The 27,054-nt window shown below is 37.8% G+C and overlaps 1 protein-coding gene across 13 annotated transcripts in view; it reads right to left on the bottom strand.

Annotated features, from left to right (window-relative positions):
* Positions 1-26,843, bottom strand: part of ILRUN (inflammation and lipid regulator with UBA-like and NBR1-like domains) — a 101,085-nt gene extending 74,242 nt beyond the window's left edge. For 3 of the 13 annotated variants that reach the window (XR_013487056.1, XR_013487055.1, XR_013487057.1), the window contains exon 1: positions 26,440-26,843. Coding sequence is in view for 9 of the 13 variants with exons in the window: in XM_078155411.1 (XP_078011537.1) it covers positions 26,440-26,597 (158 nt within the window). In the remaining 4 variants the exon portion in view is untranslated. Of the gene's footprint in view, positions 1-20,004; positions 20,117-26,439 lie in introns of all 13 variants that reach the window. The other 10 variants (XM_078155410.1, XM_078155415.1, XM_020999375.2 and 7 more) reach the window with 5 other exon arrangements.
* Positions 26,844-27,054: the final 211 nt, after the last annotated feature.

Genomic DNA, 27,054 nt, shown 5'->3' with positions numbered 1-27,054 from the left:
CATCATAAGAAATGACAAAAGAGAAAATGTCAGAGAATCCTGGATATCATGAACTGACAGTGAGCAGAACCAGGAGAACAATTTATACAATGACAACACCATCCTCTACCTGTCTATCCTCAGATTCTTCTAAATTAAGCTTATACACTGTACAAATAAATATACAAAAATAACTTTAAATATATACATATATAAATAACTTTGAAAGACAAGACTGAAGAACTCTGATCAAGGCAGAAACTAACCATATCTCTAGAGGTCCCATGAAAACACATGTTACCCACCTCCTGACAGAGAGGTGATGGATTCAAGGTGTAGAAAGGCAAATGTGTTTTTGGACATGGCCACAGGGTATATTCATTTTCCCCTTCTCTTTGTTTTTAACTGCACAAGGAGGTTGGGAGGGAAAGGGGTTTAGCAATAATGATGTCAAAAAATTGAAACACCTTTTTTTTCAATGCACAAAAAAGAACAGAAGTCCAAAAGGAAGCACAGACAAGCCAGATGGTTCTGAAAATAATGTGTGAAATTATTACATACCTTTAAAACAAAAGCAAGGGGTATGAAATAGACATCCACAGTTTAATATATAATCAATTCTCTTTTTGTGTTCTGCTGGGTATGAATGCTCTTTTTTGGTGTTTAAAAATAAAAATACTACTTTATAAAAACAAAACTAAAACACGAATGGAATAGCCATTGCAGGGCTATAAATAAAATTATATAATCAAGGGTGTCAACTTGGAAAATTATTTTGATACAGTGTTGAAAATTATTTTGAAAGCATGAAAACGGGGAGGTCAACAGGAGAATGGTTAGAGTAAGTTTTCAACAAAGCACTTATCATAAAACAGAAAAATGGTCAAATTCATATTATATGGCTAAAGAGAAAAACAATGGAGTTGGCAACTGATTTAACAGAATGTAACAGAAAGGGGACAGATTATCTTGATAAACTGAATTTGGGGGATACAAGTGTCCCTCAAACTGAAAGGAATAGAAATGTCCCGACTGGTGCCACTAGCCATCCAAGACTGGTAAGGAAAAATCTCAATTCAAGAGAAAGTAACATAGGGGGCAGCTAGGTGGCGCAGTGGACAGAGCTCCAGCCTTGAAGTCAGGAGAACCTGAGTTCAAATGTGACCTCAGACACAACACTTACTAGCTGTGTGACCATGGGCAAGTCACTTAACCCCAACTGCCTCACTAAAAGCAAAAAAAAAAAAGTAACAAGCAAGCAGTGGTGATCAAACCAAGAGTTTTTGTTATGGGGCCAAATTTCATTAGAAAGACTACCATGAAAAACACTCTGGCTAGCTACTTCAAGGATATTTCAGTCAAACACTTGAAAAACTTGTCCACCATCCTCATTCTTTCCGCTCTATCTATACTGATAAATTTCAGTGTTGGGCTGAGTAGTCAGGCTCATATTTGAATTTTCTAATTTATCACTGGTTTGATTTGGGATAAATTAAGATGGACTGGCCCAAGAGTCTCAGAAATGGTATTTTTTAGAACAAAAAAAGCCACAATGTACAAGTAAGTGCCTGACTCCTTGTATTTCAAGAGTTCAAATCAGTCCTTCCAAATCTACCCTTTCGTCCAAACTTCACTTTTTCTGTCAAAGGCACCTCCCAATATTCATAACCTCAGCACTGTCATAACTCCTCACTCACCCTCATCCCACATAACCCTTGTCACTTCTACCTCTACAACATCTCTCACATCACACCTTCTTTCAGACCCTTATCACCTTTCCAATTCCTGCAACAGTCTCTCACATGGTCTCCCTGCTTCAAGTCTCTCCCGACTCCAAACCACCATCCACACAGGCAACAAAGCTCCAGTCTGAGTATGTGACTGCCCAATCACACTCTAGTGGATCCCTATTGTTTCCAGGAGGATATATAAACTCCTAAAGGGCTTTGAAAGCACTTCACAACCCAGCCTCAACCTCTTTCTGGTTGCATTGGACATTACTTCCCTTCCCAATCCTACAATCCTGTTTCTCAAACATGGACCTCCAATCTCCTATCTTTGGGTCTTTGTACTGGCTGACCTTCCTATGCCTGGAATGCTTTCCCCCTCCTCTTCAAAGAATCCTTCTCTTCTTTTAAGACAAAAGCACAACCTTATGTATGAAGCCTTTCCTGATCCCCCTCAACTGCTACTGAAGTGCCCTCCCTCCCCAACTACCTTATAACATTTAAATTAATCTCCCTTATTTTACACACACACACACACACACACACACACACACACACACACACATACACACACACACACACAGAGGTATCTATTACAAGATCCTCCAAAGTTGGGACCGTTTCAATTCCCTGTATGTGTATAACCAGTAACTAGCAGTGTCCAGCACACAGTAGGTGCTTAAAAAGTGCTAGACTGATGACTCAATTCAAATGGATCTAAGACATCATCATCCTACCAAAAAAAAGAACAAAAAACACTGAGTCCTCTTTCCTTCCACACCCCAAAACTATTTAAATTTCAATTTTAAAAGACAGTTTCTGAAGTTGGGAGTTGCTATGAGAAAGAATAACTGTTCCCTTCTGTCAAACTAAAATTCCAAACACAAACGAAAAATAATTAATCTCAAGATATAAATTGTAAAGATGCCAATAATAAGGGTAAGAGAGTATCTTGTACAAAGTACTATTTTGCTTAGTCATTCCCTTCACCATAATTAGCTTTCAAGAACTCAATTTTCCATTAAAAATATCTGTTTAGAAGTCATTCCATATCTATAGCTGTCGATGACTCTTCCTCTGATTTAAGCTATTAAGGTAAGGAACTGCCACTGTGTTCAAGATGACACTGACTCTCCTAAAGTTCTTGCCAAATGGAATTTCCAAGGAAACGTAAGTGTGAGTAAAACAGGAAAAAGTATCAATATACAAGATACATGCCAAATTTAAGAATGACTGGTATAGAAAATGAAAAGCAGACAGTACTATTTTAATTTTTTAAAGTCTGTTTGTTGGTTTTCATGAAATTTTAACGAGTTTAAAATACAAGTTACATAATCATCAAACAACTGTAATTAAAATTTTTGAAGTATGTTTAAAAGGCAAACTTGTAACAAAAAATCTAAGTGCCTATATCATGCTCCAGGAACTAGATAAATAATTCTTTGAAGAAAGGGAAAAACAGAATGCCATTCAAACATAAAACCACTAATTAACAGTCAAATTCTGTTCTTATATGTTCTTATATGCCAAGAACAGTGTATAAATATTTATAAAGAAATGCCAACCAGGGCAGCTAGGTGGCCCAGTGGATTGAGCTCCAGCCTTGGAGTCAGGAGGACCCGAGTTCAAATGTGACCTCAGACACATAACACTTTTACTAGCTGTGTGACCCTGAGCAAGTCACTTAACCCCAACTGCCTCACCAAAAAGCAAATAAAAAATAAATAAGTATTGCCAATCTTTCAAAATAACTACAGAATGTAAAATAATTGAGTCTGTCTACCAAGACATATACAGAAACTCTATAAATGCAACTACAAAACACTTTTTACCGAAATATAGACCTAAATAATTCTATATAAGGTCTATATATATAAGGTCTATATAATAATTCAAGTAAAGATAATTTTTTAAAATGACATTACCTAAACTAATTTTACTTAACCAGTGCCCTATTATTCAAACTAGCAAAAGATTAGAGAGTTAGGAAAAAAATAATAAAAAAATCTACTCTAAAGAACAAAACAGCAAGAATCCCAAGAAGACAATGAAAAAATTAGGAAGAAATCAGAGTACCAGATTTCAAAATATCCTACAAAGTAATAATTACCAAACCTATCTACTAATAAATTTTGGGGTATGACTAATATGGATGTGTTCTGCTAGACTAGGCATGTTTATGATAAGGTTTTATTTTAAGGGTTTCTTTCGTTATTGTTCAGTTGTAGGGGCAGTGAGAAGACAGATTATACATGCATATAAAAATAAATGCATTTATTTTAAAAAGTAAACAGGCTGAGTTGCAAAGAACTATTTGACAATGATTCAAAAACAGAGAAGTTCATCATTAGGTCCACAGCATATAGCAAACACACAAAGTGGCATAGTATTTCCTAAGGCAAAAGAACCCATTATTCAAATGCTGAATAGGATTCCCTATTCATCAGAAACTGCAGCAATCATCAAAACTATTTGGTACTGGCTAAGAAACATAATAGTAGATCAGTGGAACAGGTTAGGTATGACACAACAGTCAATGACTATACAAATCTACTATTTGATAAGTCCAAAGACTTCTCGGATAAAAAAAGCACTATTTAACAAAAACTGCTGGGAAAACTGGAAAAGAGTATGGTAGAAACTAGACATAGACCAACATCTTACACCCTATACCAAGATAAAGTCAAAATGGGTACATGATTTAGATATAAAGACTGAGACTATAAGCAAACTAGAAGAGCAAGGAATAGTTTACCTTTCAGATCTATGGAGAAGGGAAGAATTTGTGACCAAAAAAGAGTTAGAGAACATTATGAAATGCAAAATGAATAATTTTGATTACATTAAATTGAAAAGTTTTTACATAAACAAAGTCAATCCATCCAAGATTAAGAGGGAAGCAGAAAACTGGGAAAGAATTTTTATAACCAGTATATCTGATAAAGGCCTCATTTCTAAAATATATAGAGAACTAAGTTAAATGTATAAGCATAAGTCATTCCTCGGTTAATAAATGGTCAAAGGATACGAACAAGCAGTTTTCAGAGGAAGAAATTAAAGCTATGTATAATAGCATGAAAAACTGATCTAAATCACTACTGATTAGAGACATGCAAATCAAAACAACTCTGAGGTACCACATCACACCTATCAGACTGGCCAACAAGACAAAACAGGTAAATGATAAATGTTGGAGATGTGGGAAAACTGGAACACTAATACACTGTTGGTGGAGTTGTGAAATGATCCAACCATTCTGGAGAGCAATTTGCAACTACGCCCAAAGAGTTATAAAATTGTGCATACCCTTTTGACCCAGCAATACCACTTCTAGGTCTGTATCCCAAAGAGGTCATAAAAATGGGAAAAGGATTCACAGGTACAAAAATATTTGTACCAGCTCTTTTTGTGGTGGCAAAGAATTGGAAACTAAGGGGATGCCTATCAGTTGGGGAATGGCTGAACAAGTTGTGGTATATGAAAGTAACAGAATACTATATTGTGCTATAAGAAACTATGAGCAGGCAGACTTCAGAAAAACCTAGAAAGACTTATATGAATTGATGTGAATGAAATGAGCAGAATCAGGAGAACATCGTATACAGTAACAGCTACACCGTGTGATAACTGACTTTGATAGACTTGGCTCTTCTCAGCAAGGATCTAAGGCAACTCCACAAGACTCATGATGGAAAATGCTATCCACATCCAAAGAAAGAACTATGGAGCCTGAATGAAGATGGAAGCACACTATTCGCTCTCCTTTTCCTTTGTTTTTTTGTTTTATTGCTTCATTCTTATGGTTCCCCCCATTAGTTCTAATTGCTCTTTATATCATGACTAATGGGAAAAATGTGCTTAACATGAAATGTATAAGTAGAGCCTATATCAGATTGCATGCTGTCTTGGGGGGGAGGAGGAGAAAATTTAAAACTCAAAATCTTATGGAAGTGATTGTTGAAAACAAAAAAAAAATTAATAATTCAAAAAAATAAATAATATAGCTGAATAAAAAATGAAAAACAAAAAAAAAGATCAATAGGACAGATAAGAGAATCAGAAATAATGGAACTCAGTATCACCGCGGTACACAAATCCAAGACCATGAATCACCTAAGAAAGAACTCCCTATGTATTAAGAACTCTTGGAAAAACTGGAAGGCAGTCTGGCAGAAAGGCTTATACTATATTCCACAACAAATCCAAATGAGTATGTGACCTTAATATTTAAAAAATTAGAGGGGCAGATCCTATACCTGTCACAACTAAGAGGAGATGAATTCTTAACCAAACAAGGGATAGAGGCAACTGTACAAGACAAAATGCATAATTTTTATCATATCAGACAAAATTTAAAAGTTTTTCACAAAATTTATGCACCTGGTATAAGAAGGAACTGGAAGGAAAGTAATCTTAATACCAAATTTCTCAGATAAGGGTTCTGTATCCAACATATAAAAACAACTAATAGAAACAGGTAAGACCAAAAGCCTTTCCCCAGTAGAGAAGTGATCAAAGGATATGAATAAATAGTTCTTTAAATTGCAAACTATTGACAATCATGAAAAAAATGATCCAAATCACTAATAAAATGAGAAAAGCAAATCAAAACAATCCTAAGGTTTCACTTCACAACCAACAAATAGGCAAACATTATAAAAGATGATGTAATAGTCAATGTTGTAGGGGTTATAGACAGTCCCCCTAATGTCTTGTTGGCTGAGCTGTGATATAGTACAATCATTCTAGAAAACAATCTGGAATTATGCAAATAAAGTAGCTAAATTATCCATACCTTTTAATCCAGAAATTCCACTGCTAAGTAAATACCAGAAAGAGATACATGAACATATTTAGAGCAGCATTTTGTGCAACAGAAAAGATGTCCATTAATTGGGGAACAGCTAAACAAACTGTGATATATAAATGTAATAGATTATTATACCTGAGGCAGCTAGGTAGGTAGTAGGTAGTCAGTGGACAGTTATGAGAAGCCTGGAGTCAGAAGGATGTGAGTTCAAATCTTGCCTCTGACACTTACTAGCAGTGTGATCTTGGGCAAGACATTCAAACTCTGTCTCAGCTTCCTTCTCAGTAAAATAGGGATAAAAATAGCACCTATCTCTCAGGGCTGTTGTGAGGATCAAATAAGATATTCGTAAAGCACTTAGCACTGTGCCTGAGACACAGCAGATGCTCTGTAAATTATTATTATTATATCACTGTCTTACAAAAAAACAATGAATATGATGAATACAGAGACGCACATAAAGACTTACATGCACTGATTCCAAGTGAAGTAATCAAAGCGAAGAAAATAATATACACAATGATAACATATTACATAAATGTTAAGAATAACAATTAAAACTGAATGTCACAAAATTTCAAGAAACACACTTGGCCCCAGAGGAGATACGAAAAGACACCTCTCCCAGCTTTTGTTTGTTATTACAATATTACTGTTACTGTGAACAATGTTCTCCTGGTTCTGCTCACATCACTTTGCATCAGCTTATATAAGTTTTCCCAGGTTTTTCTGAAACTATTCCCTTTGTCATTTCTTATAGCGCAATAGTATTCTATCACAATCATATACCATAGTGTGTTCAGCCATTCCACAAGTGATGGCAATCCCCTGAATTTCTAATTCTTTGCCACTCCAAAAAGAGTTGGTTATAAATATTTTTGTATAAATGGACCTAGGTCTTACTATTACTGATACTATAAATAATGAAGCATATGAGGAATTGTGAGAAAGACAGGTACAGAATTTTTAAAAGCAGAACCAAAGAACATACACAAGAACTACAAGAACCGATAAATATTTATTAAGTACTTCTTATGCGCTAGGCACTGAGCTAAGTGCTGGTGAAATAAAGAAAAGCAAAAATACAATACATCTATATAAGGGGTAAAAATTTCAGGTCAAATCTATCTGCCAAAGTTGGCATCATACTGTCAAAGTTAAAGCACATATATTGTTAATCAATGAACTACAAAAGTGAACCGCAACAAGTACTATCAGTCACAATCAGCCATAATTATGCTAAACAGTAATATGAGGGCAAATTGCCCGGGGACAGGGATTATCTAGTCGTTATCTTACAGATCTATCTCCCAAAACATACATTTTTAATTAGTACTTTTTTAATTTCACAAAACCATTCAGATATGAACTTGATAAAAAACCAATTACACATTTTGTTTTTAAAGAGAAATGCCCTTCAAACTCAGGGTTTTAAAAAGAAACATTTCTGTGTGGCTACCTTTTCTCTAATTTGAATAGGAGTAGCTCAAAAACAGAATATTCCACATATTCCAAATGGGATATAAACTCAGTGACAAGAGATTCTAAATACCAAGCTAGATAAGTTAAAGAAATTTCTATATGGTGCCTTTCTTTTCCCCATAACTTAATAATAAGTAAATACAATCATCCAGTTCATCAGAGTAACTATCACTGCTCAGGAACTACTGAGAGTTAACCAGATTACCAGTTCCATGAAACAAAAAAGAAAAAATCCTCTGAGAACCTTAATTCCAGTTTCCATGAAGCAAGTTTTTTTTATTCAAATAACAAAAGGTTTCTGATTGTAGATTACTTAAAAAAGAACAATCACACAATCTCATACCTAGTAAAGATTTGATTAACAAAAGTTTTTTCTCCACTCAAAATCAACGATTAATTTGCAAGTATCATCCCTACTTTCAAGAAAGTAAGGCTGCCACTTATAGATATTGCAATGCCAACTTCTTAAAATGCTCAAGAAATACAGGCATAATACTTTGTTTGGTTGAACTTCGAAGATACTGTATTTTTTACAACGTGAAGGTTTGGGGCAACCCTGAGTCCAGCAAATCTATTAGCTCCATTTTTCCAATGACATGTACTCACATTGCGTGTCTTTGTCACATTTTGGTGATTATCCCAATATTCCTAATTTTTTCATTATTATTATATGTTACTGTGATCTTTGATGTCACTGTTCTAACTGTTTTGGGGTGCCACAAACCATGCACAAGTAAACTTAATAAATGTTGTGTGTATTCTAATGCTTCACTAACCAGCCATTCCCTGTCTCTCTCTCCTCAGGCTTCCCTATGCCCTGAGACACCATACTGAAATTGGGTCAATAAATAACCCTACAAATGTTCAAGTGAAAGAGTCAATAGATGCAAGAAACTGCATTATCTTATTTTAAGAAATTTCCACAGCCACCCCAACCTTCAGCAACCACCATCCTGATCAGCCAGCAACCATCAACATTGAGGCAAGACCCTCCACCAGCAATTATGACTTGTTGAAGGCTCAGATAATGGTTAGCATTTTTTAGCAATAAAGTATCTTCAATTAAGATATGTACATTTTTAAAGACATAATACTATTGCATTTAAAAGACTACAATATAGTGCAAACATAATTTTTATATGCACCAAGAAATAAAAAAAAATAATAATAATATATGCACCGGGAAATTAAAAAAAAATGTGAATTGCTTATTTGCAATATCCATTTTATTGTAGTTATCCGGAACTAAACCCGCAATGTCTCTGAGGTATGCCTATATACAGGTACCAACATTTCACATTACATCCAAGAACATAATTGTTCAGTCCTAATGTGATACTCAAGAGAAAGTTTTTAATCCTTTTAGCTACTAATCATATCCCTCAAAAACCTTAAAAAAAATCTATGCATACAACAAAAGAATGGCCAAATGAATTATATTAATGCAAAGAATGAAATCATAAAACAAAAATAGATGCATACAAATAACAAAAGGAAATATTCAAAGATGGCATGACCTATTGTAAAGCCGCATCAGGAAAACTGTAACGGCATTCACACTACAACTACATATTTAAAAAGAAAAGTACTTGGATGAATTTGCAGAGGAACAGCCAGTAAACTGATTTCTTTCTTTTTTAAATGTATGATATAATTTGGTACTTTCATTCAACTGTTTCAGATTCTTTCTTTTGAACAAAGTTAAGGTGAATAGATTAGACGATTTAAAGTAAGACCTAGTGACATGGAATAGTATGAGAAATGACTGAAAGAGGGAGGAGACATTACAGAGGCTCTTGGATATGAAAGCAGTTTAAATTAATGGGGAACCACTGAAGATTTTTAAGCAATGCACTGATGGGACTCGATCCATTGATAAAGAAACATAATTCTAGGGGCAGCTAGGTGGCACAGTGAATAGAGCACCAGCCCAGGAGTCAGGAGGACCTCAGTTCAAATCCAGTCTCAGACACTTGATACTTAGTACCTCTGCGACCCTAGGCAAGTCACTTAACCCCACTGCTTGGCAAAAAAAAAAAAAAAGATAATTCTGGCAGCAGTGTACAAGATAAATTAAGAGCAGGAAGACCAGTTAGGAAAGGCAACATGGCTGGAATCAGGCAGATCTAAGTTCAAATTTCAAATCACATACTTTGTAGCTACAAATTCGGAATAAGTCATTTAAATTTTCTATGCCTTGGTCTCATCACTGGTAAAAAATGAAGAAGGATGGACTTCAATAAGCCTTCTTCTACCAGCTCTAAATCCATAACTAGAAGAAAGCTGTTCCAAATAGTCTAGGCAGATAGTACTAAGGGCCTTTACTGGATTGGAAATGGAGGGGATGGATGTAAGGGATACTGTACACACGGAATCAAAGTTGGTTGTAACTGATTATGAGAGGTGATACAACGTGTAAGTGCCCCATTCGACAGGGCTATCCTAGCATCAATCTTCCTAAAAATATATTTTAAAATCTGTGTTACTGGTGGTGTCTCCATCTCTGGCCCTCTCCCCTCACCTCTACCTCCAAGAATGTCTAGTTTCCTTTAAAACTCAGCTCAAACGCCACCTCTCCCAAACAATCTTTCCTCATCCTTCCTTGCTGCTGCTACCTTTTGTTCTCAAATTACCTTGTGTTACTTTATAAATACTTACACTTGCACATGTTGTCTCCCTATATAGAATGTAAGCTCTTTGAGGACAAGGACAATTTCTTTTTTGTCTTTGCATCTGCAACATCTGCAGGGTGCACAGTACTTCGTGTGTGTTGGTTGGCTCTCAAAAAATGTACTGACAATCTGAAGACATGAAGCTACTGTGCAGCCTACATTTCTTTGGTCTCTCCCACTCCCTATTCTAGAGCAATAATATTTTTCAACACAGTTTTTGCCATTCTGACTTACGCTTATTTTTGCAATGAAGTCACAAAGTGTCAAAGTATACACATATACTCAAATGAATCTGCCACTTCACTGATGTGGATATTCCCCTCTAATGACAAAGATCACAATCTAATACATGCCTGTTCATTCTGTGCAATTATTGTCCATGTCGGCTTCTAAATTTTCCAAAGGGAATGTATCCAACAGGCTGGAGGCCTTCCTCACTTTTTACTGAAATCACAAGGACACCTATGATGCACTCAATCTGTTTACCTGTTGTCTCTTGCCAGCTGACCAGTCTATCTTTTTTTAATCTTCTATTTCCCTCATGACATCTTGCATTTCTATTCTTTCAAGATCCTCAATGGTTATGTACCACAGAGCCTGCTCACACTTAATTTCCCTCTCTACTGCCCTCTAAATGATATGCACTTTCAACTCAAGAGACTTGTGTTCTCTCTCTCTCTCTTAAAGCCAAACAATACCATAAGAGTTAAAGTGGTAAGTCTTACTTCCCCTGATTCTTTGAAGAGGTGGGAGACTATGTATATGGAATACTATATTGTATCAGATTTTTTTGATAAATTGAGAAGTTTTTAAAAATTGGTTTATTTTCCCTCTTTTCTATACTTTAAGAAAGTTGAGGGGGTGGAAGAAAATATTAGAAAATGTAGGTAATAGAAAAACAAAAGCTATCAATAAAAATTTCTTTAAAAATAAAAAAAGTTAGATTTGTTTCTGGCAAAGTTTAGGTATTTTAAAGAATCACTGAAATTTGAAATCTTGCCCATTCCTTCTCCTGTGCAATTTTGGGCCCAACTTGTCTTTCTGTACCTTCTGCCTCAGAAGGTACACACTAATGAACAATTTCTATAGGTTGTCCATCCACACACACATCATAACCTGCAGTGGACAGGAGGTGCAGCATGGATATCATTCTTTATTTACTTGGTCTTTCCCGTGCAGCTAATCAGGTCAAATTCTTAAGTACAGCTCCCTCTTAAAAGGCTCTGCAATGTTCCAGGGCTTGATGCAACCACCATGTCACACACAAACAAGAGCATCTGGAAGACCTCACAAGCAATAGAAAACTCCTCTTCAACCTGGACTCTTGGCTGGATCTCCTCCATCACAGTGATGAACTCTATTCCTCATCTGATTTTCATGATCAGTCAATGAAAAAGTTCACATCAAGTGGCAGCCAGGTAGCCCAGGTGGATCAAGCTCTGGTCTTGGAGTCAGGAGGACATGAGTTCAAATCCAGCCTCAGACACATGACATTTACTAGCTGTGTGACCCTGGGCAAGTCACTTAACCCCAATTGCCTCACCAAAAAATAAAGAAAGATAGAAAAAGAAAAAGTTCACATCTGTTAAAACTTTCAAAGAATCTTGAATGATTTTGGTATGTAAGTGGGAGACACCTTTTTGGAAGCAAGTAATTTAAGTACCATTTTTCTACCAAATCAAATGCTTTTTCATAATTAACAAATGAGCACAATGAGATCCTGTATTCTACACATCTTCTGGTAAATCATGTAATGGTAAAAATATGGTTTACTGTGGAATATCACTTGTAAAAGTCTGATTACTCCTAACTAATATCCTCCTCAAGGATGCCTCTCAAGGCAACTAAGTGACACACTGGATAACCTGAATTCAAATCCAATCACAGATACTTAATACTCTGGGCAAGTCACTTAACAAAGTTTCCTAAGTTCTCCCAACTATAAAATGTGGATATACTGGTGAGGATTCTGGGAAGATGGCAGAGTATGTCAGAAAACTTTAGGCTCTCCAAATTTCCTCCACAAAAAAAGACATCGCCTCAGAGCAGCAGATATAAACAAAGCATAAAGCAGTTGTCCTCCTAAGACAATATGAGAAGACCCCAGGAAAGACTGAGCTTCCAAGAATCGAAGTTGTAGCCTGACACCTCCAGGCCAACTCTGTAGAATCAATTTACAACAAGCCCTGGGAGCAACTGGGTTGAGAGGCAGCCTCACCCTTAGAAACTTTAATCTCACAGTGTTGGGGTCTGACAGCTGAGTAGGAGAAGACTGAAGGCCCTTCCACTGTTAAGGGACACCAAACACAGCTGTGCTGACCATATGTGTCCTAGGCTATGGCTGCAGGGAGAAGGAGCTAGCCCAAACCTGTTGAGTGCAAGTAGCAAGGGGCAGGGACACGTTGGCTGTGGACACTTGCAGGAGAGCAGAGTCCCTGGTTTCAGTTCTGAGGCATAGAGGACAGCTATAGTTTGCAGCCACTGGAGGGACCAAAGGAAGCAAAATCATTTGTGGTACTGTGTGGCTGGGGGCCCTAGCTGTGGCTTAGGAGTAAAGAGGGGAGCCCAAAGTTAGACCGTGAGAGAGATCTCAGAAAATAACAGTAATAAGGACCTAAGGGTTGGCACATCATTCCCCATGCCCCAAGACTATAACTTGATTACACTAATAGCTGCTAAAAGCAAAATAAAACAAAATAAAGATGAATAAGCAAAGGAGAAAGAAACCAACCATAGATAGTTACTATGGGAGATAGAGAAGATATGAGTTCATATTCAGAGGAAGATAATGGAGCTAAAATGCCACTCCTTTTTCAATAAAAAAAAGGTAAAATGGTCCCCAAGCACAAAAAGAGTTCTTGGAAAAACTTAAAAAGGACTTTAAAAATCAAATTAGAGAGATCAAGGAAAAATTAGGGAAAAAAATTAGGAAAAAAAGGGCAATCCAAGAAAATTATGAAATGAAAGCCAACCACTGGAAATAGAGAATCAAAAACTTAAGAAAATCATTCCTCAAAAACTAGAATTGGACAAGGAAAAACTAATAACATTTGAAGACACTAAGAAATTACAAGACAAAATCGAAAGAATGGAAAAATAGAAGAGAAAATGAAACATCTCATCAGAAAAACAACCGATCTGGAAATAATAATAGTTGGACTACCTGAAAAAAAATAATCTTGATACATTACAAGAAATTTTCAAGGAGAACTGCCTTGAAGTTCTAGAACAAGAAGGCAAAGTAGAAAGAGAAAAAAGCCACCGATCACCACCTGAAAGAGATCCCAAAAGGAAAACTTACAGGAATGCCAGAGACAAATTTCAAAGCTCCCAGGTTAAGGAGAAAATACTGGAAGCAACACGAAAAAAACAATTTAAATATCATGAAGCTACAATAAGGATTATATAAGACCTAGCAGCTACTACGTTGAAGGACCACAAAGCAAAAGAGCTAGGGCTACAACCAAGGGTAATTTACCCAGCAAAGTTAAGTAAAATCCTGAAATTTAAAAATGGAAATTTAATGAACTCAAAGACTTTCAGGTTTTTGTGACAAAAACCCCAAAACTTAAGGGAAAATTCAACATATAACATCCAGGGGAAATATATGGCAAACATTAAAGTTTCCCAATCTATTGAGGAAGAAAGATCCAATTTTTTATATATATATATATATATATATATTTATATATATGTATATATATATGTGTGTGTATATATATATATACATATATGTATATATATGTATATATATATACTCAACATGTAAAAACATACTCATAAGAACATATATATAACTAACAAGCTAACCATGAGACCAAGTCACATGACCCTTCTGGGCTTCAATTTCTTCATCTATAAAATCAGATTGAACTTTTACATTTTAAAACCCCCTCCAGCACTAACACTATATGATACTATAGTTTAACTATAATTGTATAAAAGATCAAAAAATACATGTTAATTAACTGAGAAGACAAAAAGTAGAGGCTGGAGAAGTCATTCAATCAAATATTTATTATGTGCAAGGCCAGATGTGTTACAGCCAGATAAGGTTAGGAAAATTTGCAAGGAGGAAGTAAATCTTCAACAGTTCTGAAGGAAAAAGGACATAGAGAGGCAGAGAAAAATAAGAATTTTCCCAGGGGAATTGAGTGATGGTTCCATGAGAAAAACAGGTAACCTGTTAAAAACTGATAAGCCTTCATAAGGCAATACTAATACTAGTAACTCATTAACATATGCAGATAGCGGTTTTTTTGTGTATATACATAAAAATTTATGTATACACACACTGTTTTGCAGCTTTCCAAACACTTTCCTCACAATTATCTTGTGAAGGAGGTAGTATTGCTTCAGTAATTCTATGAATCTAAATTGATATGGTTATCTCTCTGTATCAGTACAGAACAAAACACATCCCTCCATGCCTTCACATGCTGTGTGATTCTAGTCCATGTCTGTCCATAAACAATCCAGGAGAGCAGGGGCAGCTAGATGGTGCAGTGGATAGAGCACTGGCCCTCAAGTCAGGAGGACCTGAGTTCAAATCCAGCCTCAGACCAAACACTTGACACTCACTAGCTGTGTTACCCTGGGCAAGTCACTTAACCCCAACTGCCTAAAAAAAAAAAATTCAGGAGAGCTGCCCAATGTCCTTACTTTAAGTGCGCCTCTAGGTGTTTTTTAAATATGCCATGGACGCTAATGCAGCTTTCAGGCTGATATTTTACAGATTAGGAAATGCAGCCTGAAGAGTTGGATAACTGGCTCCATCTAGACAGGGAGGGGCAGTATTTGGATTTCCCCTGCACAGGGTTTGCAAAGCTAGAATAGAAAATACAAGCCAGGATGCATATGGCAAAACCATATGGTGGGGGCAGCTAGGTGGCACAGTAGCTAGAGCACCAGTCCCTGGCTTCAGGAGGACCGGAGTTCAAATCTGACCTCAGACACATAACACTTACTAGCTGTGTGACCCTGGGCAAGTCACTTAACCCCATTGCCTAGCCAAAAAAAAAAAAACACCACATGGAGGAGGGTCTTAAAACTCCTGATGAATTTAAGTTTAAATTAATACAAGTAGCAGTAAGAAGCCACTGCTAGCCATAATCAAAATGATCCACAAACCCCACCAAAAACATGTTAAGGTGTATAACAAATGGCTACCAAGACAGAAAATATGGAGGAAGAACCAAGTTAATTTCAGTTCCAGTCAAAACACGGAGAAAAGAAAATATAAAAAAATTTTAATGGGTTGGGATAAAATGAAAAATATTTTTATCAGTATGTTATCAACAATGTAAAACAAGAAGATAAAATGTCATTTTTGTTGTACACAGGTGTTTAAGTAGAAGAAAAGCATTCTAAACAATAATTTGGAATTATCCTTATACTCTGACCCAGAGATCCCACTGCCAGCTACACATGTTATAACTAAAAGGTCAAAGACAGAAAGGTCCCACATATTCCAAAATATTCATGGCAGTATTTTTTGTGGTAATGAAGAACAGGATATAAAACAGATGCACATCAATTAGGGAATGGCTAAACAAATTACAGAATATGCAGTGAAAAACAATGTTTATGAAAAATTCAAGAGATACCTGGGAAGACTTAAATTAACTGAAGCAGAATGAGTAAGCAAAACAAGAAATATACATAGGACCTCAAAGGACACTAAAAGAGAAACCCACAAAGAAGAATGCTGTGAATAAAATGGCCAAGAATGGTCCAAGAAGTGAGAAAATATATCTCCCTCCTTCTTTGCAGAGGTCAAGGACACTTCATAGAATGTATTAAGTAGGGGGTATGAGATTTAATTTGGATGAATTTCTTTTTTCCTTCTCTTTTTCTTCTTCATTCATAGGACTAACTCACTAGGTAGGAGGGGTGGTGAGGGACATATCCAGAAATGAAGGTTACATAAAAAGATAGTAATTAGAATTTAATAAATTTTCTGTCTTCAGGAATTACTTAAATCATGTGACTTCTGGAAAAGATGAAATTATTGGCTATATGCCTCTCAAATTCTAATATTTTATCACAAAGATAATTCTATGCTAAGTCAAATCACTGTGGAATGATTCAACTCTATTTCTAAAAGTATCTTGAAGCTAAATTTCTTAAATACAATAAGCATTTACTAATAAGCACCTATTAGGTAAAAAAAAAACTATGCTAGTCACTGAGGACACAGATGCAAAGGTAAAACTAGCCCATGCTCTCAATAATCTACATTCTACTGTGGAGATGAGGGCAAAACATATAAGCAGCTTAAGGATGTACACAATTTTTAAGAGAAAGAGCACTAACAAATTTCTACAAAAGGTTTCACACAGGTGGGGGGCACAGGAGCCAAGTCTTGAAGGAAACTAGGAATTCTAAGAGGTGGAGGCAAGGAGAGATGCCTTGTCTAGAGCCTGAGCAATGGAATAAGGCAGGACAAGAAATACTGAGTTTGGAGAACAGCCAAGCAAGAAGGCCAGTTTGGCTGGAACACAGAGTGAATGAAGAGAAATAAGCCTGTAAAAGTAGGCTGATATGAACCATGACAAGCTTTAAAAAACCAAAAGGACGTTTACATTTTGTCTTAAAGGCAACAGGACCCACTGAAAGTGCTTGAGTAGGGGAGTGATGGACTAATGCTACAGGAATATCAATTTGGAAGTGATGGAAAGTGAAGTCAGGAGAACATCGTACACAGTAACAGCAATATTGTATGATGATCAACTGTGAAAGACTTAGGTACTCTAAGGTACCTAATTAGGTACTCAATACAATGATCCAAAACAATTTCAAAGTACCCATGATTAAAAATAGGATCCACCTCCAGAAAGAGAACTCATGAACTGAGTGTAGATTTAAACATAATTTTTTCACTATATTTTTCTTGCCTTTTTTTTTTTGGCAACATGGCTAATAAGAAAATGTTTTGCATGACTCCACATGTATAATTGATATCATATTGATTGCCTTCTTGATGGGTGGGGAAGGGGCTAGAGGTAGGGAGAGAATTTGGAACTCAAAATGTAAAAGGAAAAAAAAGTTTAAAAAAAACAAATAAATGGGGAGGAGGTAGTAATTTGGCAGTTGTGAGGAGGCTCCACTGGAGAAGACAAAGACTAGAGCAGGGATGGGGAACCTGTGACCCTTTACGTCCTCAAGTGCAGCCATCTGACTGAATACAAACTTCTGTGGATTCAGTCAGAGGGCCACACTTGAGGATCTAGAGGGCCACATATGGCCTCAAGGTGACAGCTTCTCTACCTTTGGATTAGAGGCTTGGAGACCAATTAGGAGGCTACTGTAATAGTCCGGAAAAGCAGTGATAAAGACCTGAATTAAGATGTTAGCTATGAGAGAAAAGGATCAAGATGGGAGATATTGTAGAGGTAGAAATGATGAGACCTGGCAATTGACTGGATATGGAGGGTGAAGAAAAGTAAGGAGTCAAAGGATAAAACCTGAGGTTATGAACTCAGGAGACAGGGGAAGATAAAAAGATAATTAAGACATGCTTCTTGATTCATGGAGCTTACAACTGTGGAGTCTACTAGGGCATAGCATGGTTTGTATGTTCAGTATTAAATGAACAATTACATAGAGCAATACTCATACCCATTTACTTGCAGTTTGGAGGGCAGTTTATGGCAAAAAAGTTTCTTTTTCAGCAGCACTCTTTTCTCTTTCAGTTCTGGACACCACATTTTTAAGAAAGATATTGAAAAACTGGAGATTGTCCAAAGGAGGGTAACAAGGATGGTAAGAGGCCTTGAATTCATGACATATGAGGATCTGTTGAAGGAACTGGACGTGTTTAGCCAAGAGAAAAGATTCAGGAGGACATGACGACTATGGTCAAGTTTTTGAAGGGCTATCATATTTAAGAGGAAGATTGCTCTGCCCCTAGAGGGCAGGACTAGAACCAACAGGCAGAAGCTGCAAAAAGTCCAATTTAGGTTTAACATCAGGAAAAACTACCTCTTAGAGCCGTCCAAAATGGAAAAGGGCACTTCAAGTGGTAGTGAATTCTACCTCCTTAGAGGTCTTGAAGCAGAGACTAGATGGCCACTTGTCATGTGCATTGTATTAATTGGGAATTCCTTTGTGTACAGGTTGTACCTGATGGCCACTGAGGTACCTCCCAACTTTCAAACTCTGTGATTCTTACTGTGCCACTGTTACCTGCTGGCTTTCCTACCTAAAACAGTACAGACAAATATGCATGGAACAGGACTCTCTTCTTTCCATTAATCTGTTTTTCTGCCAATTTATTAGCACACAAGAATGTTTATCATGTATTAGACATCTAATGTGTGCAAAACACTGTATGGAGCAAGAAAGGAGTGTGAGACCAAGAACTGAACATACTATCTCAGATGTGTTCCAATCAGAGTATCCATCACCTTCTTTAATCAAGACACTATGACTCTCTAAATGTAGTGTAAGACTGAATTCAATTTTTTCGTTGCCACGTCATACTTTTTACTCATTTCGAGCTTTCATTCCATTAACACTTCCAGATCTTTTTCACAGCAACTGTGACCTAACCACACCTTCCACATCCTATACTTGTGAAGCCAGATTTTAAACTTTACATTTATCCCTATTAATTTCATTTTATTAGATATGACCCATTGAGTGCTCCTATAAAAATCTTTTTTTAATCTTGGCTGTCATTCATTGTGTCAGCTCCCTCTCACATAATCATATCATATAATTTCATATACATCTCCTCAATGCCTTTTCTCCTAAGTAAAATTCATACCCATTCTTTAAAGCCAAACCAAATGTTGCCACCTCCTTCACGAAGCCTTCCCTAGTCTTTTCCACCTTCAACCTAACAAGGCTGCACCTCTCTAATATGCTTACCATTTATTTTATATTAGTTATATTTGAATTTGTCACATTATCCCACTAGACTGTCAACTTCTTGGACTTCCAGTGCCTAAGCATAGAATTCCATATACAACTAGCAAAATGATTAAATAATACTTGTTGAATTGTATTTAAAATACTATGTAGGACTAACATGTAAATCTGTCCTTAAGGACCAAGAATAAAAGGACAACACTCTGGAAAGATTAGACATATCTTTTAGGAAAAACTAAAATGTACTAGATCTTGAGTTCTCTTCTAGGTCTAACATTTACTACCATAGTCATAATTTTATTCCATACTTCAAATGACTAAGGTAACAAGAATCAGAGGTCATAACAAGAGGGAGCAAATTTGCCCTCAGTTATAACTGAGACTTGGTAACACTGAAACTCATAACCGGAACATAACTCTGGATGGATATACTTTATTCCAAAGAAACAGGATAACTCACATGAGGAAATCCAGGAAGCAAAGCAGGGGAAGCACTGTGGAAAACATTTGGGCGCAGATCAGTGGAAGGAAAAACAGAAGCAATTTTGTTATTAGACTATACCACAGACCACCTAAACAGAAAGAAGAAATAAATGATTAAATTTAGGAAACAGATCACAAGCCTGGCACAGAGCCAGGGACTTCAATTGTCTTGATGGCTACTAAAGTACTCTCTCTACCCAGAGCAAAGCAACTACTAACCTTTTTACTTGTCTTAATGATAATTTCAGACTTTAAAAGGTGGAGGAACCAATAATGGAAATTCTATTCTGAATCTGATTCTCACTATCACAGAAGAACTGATTGCTGGAGTGAAAATGACGGGACACCCTGTGGAGAAGCGACCATTCTCTCCTAGACTCTGTGATAAAGAGAGGAAATCTAATTATAGTCTGTTAAGTCTCCTCAAAATTTGGGGCAGAAAGGGAGAGGAGAATTTCAACTAGTCAGAGACAGGAAAGGTAGGATCTTATGGATTAAATTTTACAGAGGAAGCTAGGAGAAATGAGAAATGCTCAAGAATGAAATGCTTTAGACATAAAAGAGAACAATGCCAATGAAGAAAAACGGGTCTTTTCTAAAGAGGCTGACGTGGACAGACAGGCAATTCACTCACAAACTTAAGATGTTTAAAAAACAACACAGTACAACCCCACAGAAAAGCCAGAAGTACTCAAATTAAGCATGTGAGGCTGGTGAAGAAAGCTAAAGAAATTGAACAGGAGTGGGGGGTTTTGAGCTATACTAGAGAAAAAGGAGGATAAAAAGAATGGATAGATCATCTGTCCTTGAAACTTCAAGCAGTCATGATAATAGCCAAGGACCAAGAGAGAACACAGCAGAGCTCAATTCTTATTTTGCTTATTTTCTGTGCCAAAGTAAATGACCTTTGTAATGGAAATGACAATTAAAATGGCTAACAGGGAGTTGATATCTGAGATTAATGAAGGGGATAGTAAGAGCATTTATTCGCCCTTGATTGATTCAAATCACTGAGCTCCAACAAACTACATACTTAAGTACTAAGATAACTAGTAGATATGATTGCTAAGCCACTGTCAGTAACACATTTATCTGAAAGATCATGGAAAGCAGAAGTAGTACCACAAGACTGGAGAAGGGTGAATGTTCCATATTCAAAGTAAGGAAAGAGTATTCTGCAAACTACAGGCTAAGGAGCTTGACTTTGACTCCTAAGAAAATTGTTTGACAAATCATTAAAGAGATAGCTAGTAAAGATCCATTAAGGGAAGTGGTGATTACAAAGAGTCAGCATGGCTTCTTCAAGAACAGGTCATGCCAGACTAACCTTATTTCCTTTTTTGATAGGGTCACTCAACTGGTAGATCAGGGGAATCCTGTAGCTACAGTATACCTAGATTCAATGAAAGCATTTAATAAAGTACATCATATCATTCTGTGAAGATGGGAAAATGTAAACCAAACAATACAATTAATGAGACAGATTCAGAACTGAATGACCAGCCAGACTCCAAGAGTAGTTGTTAATGATTCAATATCAATGTGGCAGGATGTCTCCAGTACAGTCCATTAAGGATCTGCACTTGGCCATGAACTATAGATAAGGTTTTAGATGGTGTGTTCATCAAATGTGCACATGGCTTCAAAAGATAGTTAACACACAAGATGCCAGGATTAAGATACAAAAAGATCTTGACATGCTGGGCACTAGACTGAACTGAAGATGAAATTCAATAGGGATAAATGTAAAGTCTTATAATTAGGCTCAAAAAAAATCAACTTCACAAGTAGAGAATGAGGAAAACATAGTTAGCAGTTTGTCTAAAAAAGATCTGGAGGTTTTAGTGGATTGCAAACTCAATGAGTCAGCACTATGAAGTGGCAGCCAAAAAAGTTAATGCAATCTTGGGCTACATTAAGAGAGGCATGGTTTCCAGGAATAAGGTGTCCAACAGCTCTGTTCTCTGCCCAAAGCTAGACTACATTCAAAGTACTTTATTTAGTTCTGGGCATTACAGTTTAAGAAGGAAATTAGTAAGCCAGATAATGGTGAAGGGCCTTGAGACCACATTAAATGAGGATTAGCTAAAGGAAGTAGGGGCATTTATTTAGCCTAAAGACGACTCTGGGAGGACAGGATAGCTGTAACAAGTTATTTCAAGTACCAACTCAACACATGGAAAAAGAATTAGACTTGTTCTATTCAGCCCCAAAGGGCAGGACATTGGGTAGAAGTTGCCTATAGGTAAATTCAGGCTTGATGTCAGAAAACTCTCCTATTAAAAATCAGAGTGGCTCAAAATTAGAACAGACTGCCAAGAGAGGTGGTGATATTGGAGGTCTTCAAACACTGGATGACCACTATGGTAAGTTGTAGTGAGGATGCCTTTTGAGTATGTGATGGGCTAGCTGGCCACTAAGGCCCCCATCACACATCATATTCTGTGAAAAATTCATCTCAGTAAGAAAAGCCATTTCACGTCATGACTACTACTAAAAGTACTTTAAGTTCCACGGTTTATTTTTCATCATTTGAATTTTATTTTATAACCATTATCATTTGGGAACTTCAGACTTACTGATCTTCAGCAGGAGACAAGAGGCAGCTAGCTAGGTGGTGAAATAAGAGTGCTGGGCCTAGAGTCAGGAAAACCCAAGCTCAAATCCAGCTTCATACACTTATTCCCAATAACCCTGAACAATTCAGACACTTACTCACTGTGTGATCCAGGGCAACAACTTCTGTTTAGCTCAGTTTCCTCAACTGAAAAGGAGATAATAAAGCAACTACCTAGCAAGGTTGTTGTGAGGATCAAATGATGTAAAGTGCCTGGCACAGAGTTGGCACTTAATAAATGCTTATTCCCTTCCCCTAACCCCAACTCCTCATCTGGTGTGAATACTGCAAAAATACACAAAACTAAAATGGGCATTTGGTTACAATTTTGGGGGTACCACATCCACAAATTCATCAGGATAGGAATTCCTAGTGTCGAAACTCCATCTATCAATGCATATTTAAAACTGTTCTGTAACTTATAGCTTGTGGCACTAGGATTTTAAATTACACAAAAATATCCCAAACTACTTTCTATATAGTTCTTTAAAAGTTACTACCCAAGACAGATTTTACAGATCACATTAATTTAAATCACTAATCATAAACAATCAATTTACTACATTTTGTCTACAAAATGTTCATTCTTATTGAATACAATCTTAAGATTGTATAATCTTTATAATTCAGAATAACACTGGTTTCATTTTTACAAAGTAAATGGTATACATGGCAAAACATTTAACTGGATTTTAAGATTATTTATGCAAATACATCAGAGAGCTGACTGATTATTTTATTTACTAACTAAAACATATTGCTTGTGCAGTCACTGAGAAGTGCAATCATCCAATGGAAAACATCACTAGTGACTGACTACTGAAGAACCATCAGACAATTATCTCCAAAAGCAACAGACATGCAAATTATTTTTAACTAAGAGAGTAAGCCTGTGTATTCTAAAACTTAAATGTTTATTTTAACAAAATATTCTAAATTTTTAGTAATTTTACCTAGAAATGATTTTGATTAAAATAAAAACTAAGTGAACTATTTCACCCAGGTCAACAGAAACATTTTAAAATATCATTATCAGTTTATATAACTTACTCATAAAATGAGAACAAGCTTTCTTACTATTATTTCCTTAATGATTCCTTTATTTTAGAATTAATGCGAAGAAAACATTACTTCCATACCTACAAAATTTGCTACTAAAAACTGGATTACCCCTTCAGTAGACTCTGATAAACCCCAAAAGCTTATATGATTTTAAAGATCATACTTTTTGAAAGTGCTCAGAAACTTTTCTGAATGGTTCACCTTCACCCTGAAAACTGTTATATATCTAGTGTTACAGTTACATATAAGTGATTTACGTATTGTACCTATTGCATGATCATCTACGAAAGTGCAGACCCTTTAAAATGCTTGTCATTAAAAAAAAGTATTCAAGTCACTTAAATTCTTATTTACACTATCATCTATTCTTCACCTGTCATAATACCTAAAAATAAACATTTCAGATGCCAAATAAATAAACACATAAGACTCTCTCCAGGCTCATAATATTCATTACATTAGACAGCAAGGTTTTCCAACCACCATATTTAGCAGATAGTCAGAAGGACCTGCCAGGCCTCTGGTACATACTGGCTTTGTGACCGTAGTTAAGTCATTGAACTTAACAATTACAATTGTTCTAAACTAAGATTATAAATTACAGAAAAGTGAACTACACTGGTAGAAGGTGTTTCCTTACTTGGGCATTCCCTACTGCAATGAAATCACAAGCTTAGCTCCTAACTCTATCCTATTACTAAAAATAAAAACTATCATGAAACCACTAAACTTAACAATAGCAGGATTTAAAGGGCACCACTGACACACTGGCAAATTGAAGAAAGTAATGATCCATCCCAAATGAGATCACTGGATTAATTATATTCTGTGCTACTATAAACAAGCTAGAAGTTGGGAGAGAAATGTCCAAAAGACACTTCTTCAATAGATTTTCTTCTCAATTTTTTCATTGACTATTCATTGAATACTTATTATGTAAAAGGCACTATGCTAAGTTCCAAAGAAGTTCCAAAGAGTTCCTGTCCTCAAGGAGGTTACTTAAACACTAGATAAATGATGATGAATAGTATATATGATAAATGCTGAATAGCTGTACAGACAATGAGGGCCATAGGCATTCAGAGGGAGGAAGGGAGGGAATTACTATAAGCTGCAGCACCCATGGAGAAAGAGCTATATAGACAGTATTCAGGAAAGTTAGATTTTCATCCCAATTCTGACAGGTGACAGAGCTGTGATCCTACCAGTCAAGTGACTCCTAGTGTCTCTGAGCCTCAGTTTGCTTATCTATAAAACAGAGATGAAAATCGTTGTGCTACCTACCTCAGAGAACTGTTTTAAAAAAAGTACTCTGCCAATCTTAATGCACTACACATGCATTATCAAATGATAATACACAAAGCAGGACACAAAAGCAATGTCTCAAAATTTGATGTATATTGTACATAGGAAGAGAATATAAATACAGTCTGCTACTTATGACAAAGTTTTTTAGGCACCAGGCCTTAACTGGGACTTTAGAGGTCAAGTAAGTGGTTCAATTCCATTTTACTACTACTACTAGTCTTCAAAAAAAAAACTACCATGAAAGAGCAGAGAGACATTTCTGAGGATGCAGGAAGCAGGAAAAAGCAAATATTACGCCTGGTCTGACTGATACATAAGACACTGGCAGTGGACTCACTGGTGCTTGTATCAATTCAATAAACACATGTGACCTCAAAGATAGGTAGAAAATTGAACAGGGCTTGTGGTTAACAGTCACTTTTCTCGTTGTGGTCCTTTAAATGTATTTATGCAGAATTCAGTGAGAACAGGATAAGAGGATGGTAGGCTGTGGGATTAAAGCCAAGGAAAACAAGGTGCCATACGTCAGGAGACTGGGTGCCCAACACAAAGGGTAAAGTGCATCTCCTCCACTGCATCTTGACCAAAGAGAAATGAGCTTGCTAAAAACTGGCTTACTCTTAAGCACTTTAAGAGTTTTCCATTTCTCTACCTTCCATTTAAAAAAAACCCATTTCAGGAAAAAGAAAAGCACCTTCTCCCCCCCCCCTTCCTTTTAACTATATCCCAGAGTACTATGCCCCTTACTGGAACCTTAAGGTGCTCAGAGAACAGACAAGCACCCTAATCTAAAGACTTCGTCCCTCTGAGCTTCCCTCTCCCCTGCCTTTTCCCTTCTCTACGTCTTCTTCAGATAGCCCTGATTTCCTCACAAACTCTCCTCCCAAAGCATTCCGCTTTCTTCCAAGGTATTATTATTTTAGGAAAAAGTTTCTTCAACCCCTGCCTCTGAACTCTCCCTAGTTACTCCACTGTTCCTCCTCCAGTGTTATCCCAACTTTTACCTACTGCTTTCTTCCACTTCCCCGGGGTCCTAGCCTCACAAAATCACTCAATTCCCAAAACATTCCTCCCTTTTCCCGGCTGCCCCCCTCCCCTAAACCTTCCTGAATCCCTCACCTCTCCTCCCATGGCTCAACCCCTTCCAGCGAACCCAGAACAACTCCCCCAAGCCCATCTTTGCCCCCTGCTTAAGTCCTAGCTCCTCCCAGGACAGGCCCCTCACTAACTCTGCCCCTCACCCTTTATCTCCTTCCCGAAGCCCTGCCTGCTCCGGCCCCCAACTCTGCCCCGGCCCCTCTGCTCTCTCCCCGGCCCCTCGGCCTCCCGGCCCCGGAGCTCTGCCCCGGCCCGGGCCGGGAAGCCGGCTCCGCCGTCCCTCCGGGGCCCCTGGCCGGCCGTCCCGCGGCGCGCTGCCGGGCTCACCAGTTGGTCATGTCCAGGAAGAAGGCGCAGCCGGCCGGGTTGAGCTGGAAGCCGAGCAGCCGCTGGAACTCGGAGATGAGCACGTCCTTGTCGGTGGTGCCCAGGCAGCTGAACTTCTGCATCAGCTCCGGGTCCAGGTCTACGTCCATGCCCTCCATGGCGGGGGCCAGACACCCCTGCCGCCCAGACCGCCGCCGCCGCCGCCGCTACAACCGTGCCTCCCGCCGCCGCCGCCGCCGGGCGCTGCTCCCCCGGCTCCACCCCCCCCGCCCCCCGGAGCCGAGCCCGAGCCCGAGCCCGAGCCCGCTCTGCCCGGCTGAGGTAGGTAGGTAGGTAGGCCCCGGGCCTCTCACCGCTTCATGGGGGCAAAGTCTCGCTAGCTCTCGTTCTCGCTCTCACGCTCCGCGCTCGCCCCCGCCCCCACCCCCCCCCCCAGCGCCGCCGCGGCCGCCGCCTCCTCCTCCTCCTCCTCCTCCTCCACCTCCCCCCCTTTTCTCCAGACCTCCGCCTCCACCTTCTCCTTTCCCTCCTCCTTCCGCGCCGCACCCACTGCGCAGGCGCCGCGGCCCGGCGGGGGGGTGGAGGGGCCACCCCCTCCCTGCCCCTTCCTCTCCG

Source organism: Phascolarctos cinereus, unplaced genomic scaffold (genome assembly GCF_003287225.1).
Source record: "Phascolarctos cinereus isolate Bilbo 61053 unplaced genomic scaffold, phaCin_HiC Scaffold_5;HRSCAF=322, whole genome shotgun sequence".
Classification (NCBI taxonomy): domain Eukaryota; kingdom Metazoa; phylum Chordata; class Mammalia; order Diprotodontia; family Phascolarctidae; genus Phascolarctos; species Phascolarctos cinereus.
Note: the sequence above shows the minus strand (reverse complement) of the source record. Positions and strands in the feature narration are given on the sequence as shown.